This window comes from Vitis riparia, chromosome 16 (genome assembly GCF_004353265.1).
Source record: "Vitis riparia cultivar Riparia Gloire de Montpellier isolate 1030 chromosome 16, EGFV_Vit.rip_1.0, whole genome shotgun sequence".
Lineage (NCBI taxonomy): Eukaryota > Viridiplantae > Streptophyta > Magnoliopsida > Vitales > Vitaceae > Vitis > Vitis riparia.
In genome coordinates, this window is record NC_048446.1 from 15,322,601 (window position 1) to 15,328,957 (window position 6,357).

At 26.9% G+C, this 6,357-nt stretch overlaps 1 protein-coding gene across 1 annotated transcript; it reads left to right on the top strand.

The window, feature by feature from the left end:
* Positions 1-2,352: 2,352 nt before the first annotated feature.
* On the top strand, positions 2,353-5,789 carry LOC117932937. The gene is made up of 5 exons (XM_034854262.1): positions 2,353-2,498; positions 3,012-3,064; positions 5,130-5,262; positions 5,351-5,412; positions 5,502-5,789. Exons 1-5 carry the CDS (start codon positions 2,361-2,363, stop codon positions 5,569-5,571), a joined length of 456 nt encoding a protein of 151 aa, XP_034710153.1. The 5' UTR covers positions 2,353-2,360; the 3' UTR covers positions 5,572-5,789.
* Positions 5,790-6,357: the final 568 nt, after the last annotated feature.

Below are 6,357 nucleotides of genomic sequence, written 5' to 3' on the forward strand. Positions count from 1 at the left end.
AAATTGTTCATCACTAGGCCTGAGGGTATGTATTGGTTTCTATCTTCCACAATTTCTTTAATGTAGCCATAGGTATGATATTCACAATCTCCCCATTCTCTGTTATAACTCGATTAATTATTCACCTCTTCCCCATGCACCTAATATACAATGGCTTTAAATGTGAAGTCATCTGCTTTGTATAGTTTTGGGATAATTCAACCTCCTCTGCTCTTCTATAATTTATACTGGGGTCTTGTGTTACTCAACTATCTCACTAGACTCTCTTTCCTACTGAAAAGTATTTGGTAACGCCATAGCCATATTGCAAATCATCTTCTACTACTCGTGCCTTGTCTTGCCCCTAAGTTCTATGACACTTTCCTCCTCCATCTTTTCTTTACTTTACACCATGTTGTTTTGCTCTCCCTCTCCTCTCTCTCTCTCTCTCTCTCTTGTCCCTAAGTTTCTATGACACTTTCCTCCATCTTTTGTTTACTTTACACCATGTTGTTTTGCTCTCTTTCTCTCTCCCTCTCCCTCTCTCCCTCTCTCCCTCTTTGTGTAGGAGATAAATGCAATTGATTAGATATTATGTGCAATCAAGTACATTAATAGGAGATAAATGCGGTTGAAATCAAGTACCTTAAAGCATACCATCTCACTAAAGGGATTAAATGCTACTTAATCATTCTAACCATCTCTTTATTGAGGTTTCACACTTGCCCATGACATGACATGAATGCCATCATGTGAAATTGGGTTGGTCCCACTAAAGGGATTAAATGCTACCTAATCATTCTATCTCTTTATTGAGGTTTCACACTTGCCCATGACATGACACGACTACATTCATGTGAAATTGGGTTGATTGTTCTATATCTTAAAGTTATATTTGGTTCTTGAAAAATTAAAGAAAAAGTACGAAAAAAAAAAATAGAGAGAAAAAATATAAATAAAGAAAAAAAAGGAAAATAAAAAATAGAGTTAAAATCAATAAATTACTTTTATACATTACTTCAAATTTATTCAACTTATTTTTTATCTCTATATAAAGATTAAATAATTTTAAAAACATATATTTTTAACTAATTTTAATGATACTCGATTTGATTTCGTGTTTCTTTTTATGATGAAATCAAATATGAGAAAATCATTTTTTTGACATTTTTTTCCTCAATAATTTCAAGTAACCAAACAAAACCTAAATATTTTTCGTGTCTCCTCTATGTTCGTGGTTACCACAACTAGAAATGGGTTTATATCAATCTTAATTTATGTCTTTCTTTTTTCCAAAGAACTTGAAGTGGGCTTTGTCTATGTTACTTTGAATCTCATTTAGAACACCATGAATCAATCATACCGATCCAATTATTTATTCCTTCCCTTTTAGCTTAAAGTGAAGGAATTTTGAGACCAACTAACCTTTGTCACCTTTATATAAGGAATTTTGAGGCCTTTACGAAGCTTTAAAAAAGATCAAACCTGTATAGACCAATTTCCCTTTTTTTCTTCTTCAATCCAAGCTTAGATTGTCATCCATACCTTATGGTCTATGAAGTGGGAATTAAAGCAAAATAAACATACTCTTCTCTGATGATCTCAAACATGCTAACCTTTATTTGTTTTTTATGTTCAATTTCTATTGTGAATACGTTGGGATTGGAATCTTTATAGTAACTACCTTGTGATGAGATTTTTCTCACTTGAAAACATATTTGATAATTTTAAAACAATTTTTTGATAACATTTTTTGAAATAAAAAAAAATAAGGTGTTTTCTGATAATATATTTTAATTATTTTCAGTTATTTTCTAAGACCATTTTTAAAAAGTAATTATAAATTTTATAGAAATGATTAAAAATAAAACACTATAAATAAAAAATATTTTTTTAAAATATTGAAAAACACCAAAAACAAGTTTCCAAAGGATTTTTATTTTAGAAAACATTAGAAAATTATCTTTGGAAACCGTTCTTAAAAGTTATTTTTTAGAATTAAAAAATATTTTTTGATAATAGATTTTTAAAACATTCCCAAATAGAATTATGTTATAAAATTGTTCACCTATAAACATTCTAACATGGTCTAATTAATTTAAGTGAAATATTGTACTAAAGTTTTCAGTTATTTGATATTGGTCATATTTTTTTTATTTATTTTTGTAATTTATATAAATTAAACGTAGACAAATAAATAATATTATATAAATTTGAATAGATCAAATATCTCCTATTTTTTTGTGGGGTTTGGCATGGTGGTTGTTAATGAATTATTAGATAAATGATGATGACTTTTTCTTCTTCACAAGTTTTCCTTCGTTATAAATAATTCCTTAAGCTAATTGGTTGTTTTAACACGCCACTAAGCCTCATAACTCATGGAAGGGACTGGTTGGACTGGTACTACCAACGTGGGAAAAGAATCCCATGAGTATTTTTGTTGTCGTTTTTGCGAGACGGGCATTGCTTGGAAGCATCATGTCAAGACGCCGATAACCCTCACTCTACAAGAACAGGTCCGCATGCTTGCTTGTATATTATACTTGCATATCTTTTTAAAGTCGTAGTTTTGAAAATGATTTAATAGGGATTTTAATAATAGATTATTTATCTGCACATATAAATATTCAAGTTATGTTTGAATTTATAAAAATTTGAGGGAACATGTACAGAAAATAAAATCGAAAGAAAAAAGAAGATGAAAAGAAAAAGTGAAGAAAAAAAATTTTAATTTAAGAAAATGTTTTTATACGTTTCTTTAAACTCATTTTACTTCTTTTTATCTATTATAATAAGATTAAATAATTTAAAAAATATATAAATTCTAAATTAATTTTAATTATATTTACTTTTTTTTATAGTAAAACCAAGTATAAAAAAAAATTCATTTTCTTTAATATTTTTTTCTTTTCCTAATATTTTTCGGAACCAAACATAATCATATAAATCCTTTTAAAATATGATTTTTATTTTTTAAATGGTCACCTCTTCATTCTAGTCTTGATCTTGTTTTGATTTTGTTTTTGCAGACAAAGATGGGACTAATTAATCATGTTGGAAGCTTCTTCATCACAGACATCATGTGAGATAATTATACGTTCTTCATATGATGAAATGTTGTATGTTTTTTTTTCATCCTTTAAAGAGATTTGGATATCATTTGCATCTTAGAGGTTAGATTCCTCGTTTGTTTTGTTTTGTTTTGTTACAATGAAAATAGTCTTAAATTGTATTTGTCTTTGACATTTTGAGTGAGGGGCATGATAATTTTTATTTTTTATTTTTAAAAAAGCAAGAAAAAGAAAAGAAAAGGATCCTTAGCTAATGAGGAACTTTTGAAAATAAAAAGTATAAAAGAAATTGTTGCCCTCTTTACAAATATAACTTTAATTTAAAATTTTAAAATAAATATAGTAAAAATAAAAAAATAAAATTACTCTCAAATATTCCTAATGAAGTTTTAATATTTGATGATTCAAAGTCATATTCTTTTAATGATATATTTGAATTTAAATGAAATCATTTTTATATATCTTAGATAAACTTAAAAAACAAAACAAACTAAATATTTTGTAAAACTATTTAATATTGATACTTAATTTTCATTTTTTTTTCATATTAACATTATCATAATCTATTTTTCAATTTTTTTTTAAAGTACTCAAACTATCTTTTTTCAAAATCTCATATATTTGGACAAAAAAATTTACTTTTTCATTTATTTACATGAAATTATTTTATAATTTTGTATTCTATATTTTATCAAGAAACCTTTTTAATGGTTCATTCTCTTTAGCTAGATTTTTGGGATTGAATTTTATAATTTAAGTATATAATTTTAACTATAAGAGATGATATGGTTTTTTTTTTTTTTTTTTTTTTTTTTTTTGCAAGTTATTCTAATAAACCTACTTTAACTAGGATTGGCAATTTTGATAAAGAACCATCAACCAACTTGAAAATTACATGAATTTTAATACGTTCTAGTCGTGTTAACTTATATAACTTATTTAATAAACACATTGAATTTGGGTAGTTTAATTCATCTAACTCGTTTAATTTGTATACTTAATTATGTCAAAATGACTTGTTTAATCCATCTAAATTTATTAATTTTATATATTTAAAAATTATACAAATTCAAACTATTTTTTATTTGTAAATATCATGTAGTTAAAAAAATAAATAAATAAGTAAAATTGTATATATTTCATTACAAAGATTAAAAATATTTTATAATTTAAATATTAAATAAAATGACAAAAAGTATAAAATTGAATTTTAAATTTATCTTTTGTATAAATATATGCTATAGTTAAAATTAACTAATAAAATTAATTAATTTTAAAAAATAAAATTTAAAAGTTAAAGTAACAAAAAAATACTTAAAAAATAACATTTTTCTTACTTTAAATATTTTAATAGGTTAAATAAATTATATAATGGATTAAAATAGTGTTCATGAGGTTAACAAGTTAGAATCATGTTAACATGTTATCACTAAAAACTTATATATAATTCAATATAATCTATTAATAAACGGGTTAAATGTGTTATGATGTTCATGTATTAAACGCATAATGTTTATTTTTAAGATCTTTATAGTCATGATATGTGTTGTATAGGTGTACTAGAGGAGGGATCTTTCTTGTCTGATGGTCACTTCAAAATACATTTGTATTTAGTGATTTTTTAAGAGAAAACAATTTTTTTTTTTAAAAAAAGGCACTTCTCAAAAACATATTTTAATTAGTGTTTAATTGTTTTCACTTATTTTCTAGATTTTTTTAAAATAATTATAAAAATGTGGATAATGACCGTAAATAAAGCATTATAAATATTTAAGAAATGTTTAGAAACATAGAAAACGGGTCAGATAAACTTCTATTTTAAAAAACATTAGAAAATTTTTGTATTATTTTTTTAGAACTCAAAAACTGTTCTTTGATAATAGTTTTTTAAAACATTCTCAAACGGGGTCTTATTTTTCAACTTTAAGAAAGTGGAGAAATAAAATAAGAACTCGTTCCCTCTCTTTGCTTCCTAGCAATCTAAACATTGGAATAGAAATTTAGGATAAATTAGAAACAAAAAAAAGACATTTTTGAATCTCCCACTTGAACTAACCAAAGGAGGTGTCTACGCAGTCCACAGTTACGGCTTCGAGAACCAGAACTAGAGCCTAATAGAATGATTGTCCATGACCACGGACACTTTCAAGCTGCCAAGATCACCTATATCTATTGTAGCAACTGCTTCTCTCAACTTGGCTGGAAAGTTGTAAGAATTGATATTTCTCTCTTGTCAATTTCTATTCTATCTTGTTACTTGAAGCTTATCGTATTTCATTTTCATATTACCTTTTCAGGTTGCAGTGGAAGCAGGCAGTGACTACCATCCATTTCAAGAAGGCCAATTCGTATTACCATTGTAAATTTCTTAATCATCAACTTACAGAATGCTTTGTTGGATGTTAGGTCTTATGGCACATGATTAATGACCTGCAAGTATGTGTGCAGGGAGAATATCCTGCTATGGAATGGGTATAACTTTCAACTACCGCAGGCACCAGCCTTCATGTTGCATTGAACAAGGATCATCCTATGAAATAACAGGGCTCGCTCTTAGCATAATATGATTGTTCTTTCTTCCATAAGAAATGGGTATACATTTAGAGCAACGTACCAGTAATTGCTACCAGCCACTTAATTTTATTAGAAGCACTATAACTGGATTGATCTAGGTTTTATTTCTTGGTGTAGACTCTCTTTGTTTATATTTCTTCCTTCTATAGTTTGCATATTGGCATGGGCAACCTTATGCGAAAATAAGCTTTGATTGATTGCACTTCAATTAAACAAAAGTGCTTTTTTTTTTTCTCTCTATGTTAATGTGTACAAATGGTTAAAAAAAATCGCAAGAGTGATTAGGGCTTGCCGTTGTCTTTATTAGAAAGTGATTAATTTGAAGAACTCTTGAATCTATGATGGACAGTACAACTGTTCTTTTAGAAATTGAACCAGATTGAGAGGAGTTAGTTCTATCTTGAGATATTTTTTGTGTTAGAATTTCTTTTTGATAGGATATTCAGGGTGTAGGAAAACATTTTGAAAATTTTGGTATTGTTGATGTATTAGGTTTAGTTAGCAACTTTGTTTCATCTCTTATTGGCTAGATGCCACATACCATAAATATCTGATCATGCATTTAGTGTAAAGCTGATTGACCAGTACCCATAAGTCAAAAGGCATTTTGAACTTTTGTACAAAAGCTGAAATCCATTGGCAAGCGAACCATGTGGATAAGCTGAAAACATGTATAAATAGTAAAAGCCATGTAAATACTACAAACACACTTGAATGAATCTTCACACAT

Coding starts and splice junctions, on each gene's coding strand:
- LOC117932937 (XM_034854262.1), top strand. CDS start 2,361: ATGGAAGGGACTGGTTGGACTGGTACTACCAACGTGGGAAAAGAATCC. Junction 2,499..3,011: donor CCCTCACTCTACAAGAACAG/GTCCGCATGCTT, acceptor TTGTTTTTGCAG/ACAAAGATGGGACTAATTAA. Junction 3,065..5,129: donor TTCTTCATCACAGACATCAT/GTGAGATAATTA, acceptor GTGTCTACGCAG/TCCACAGTTACGGCTTCGAG.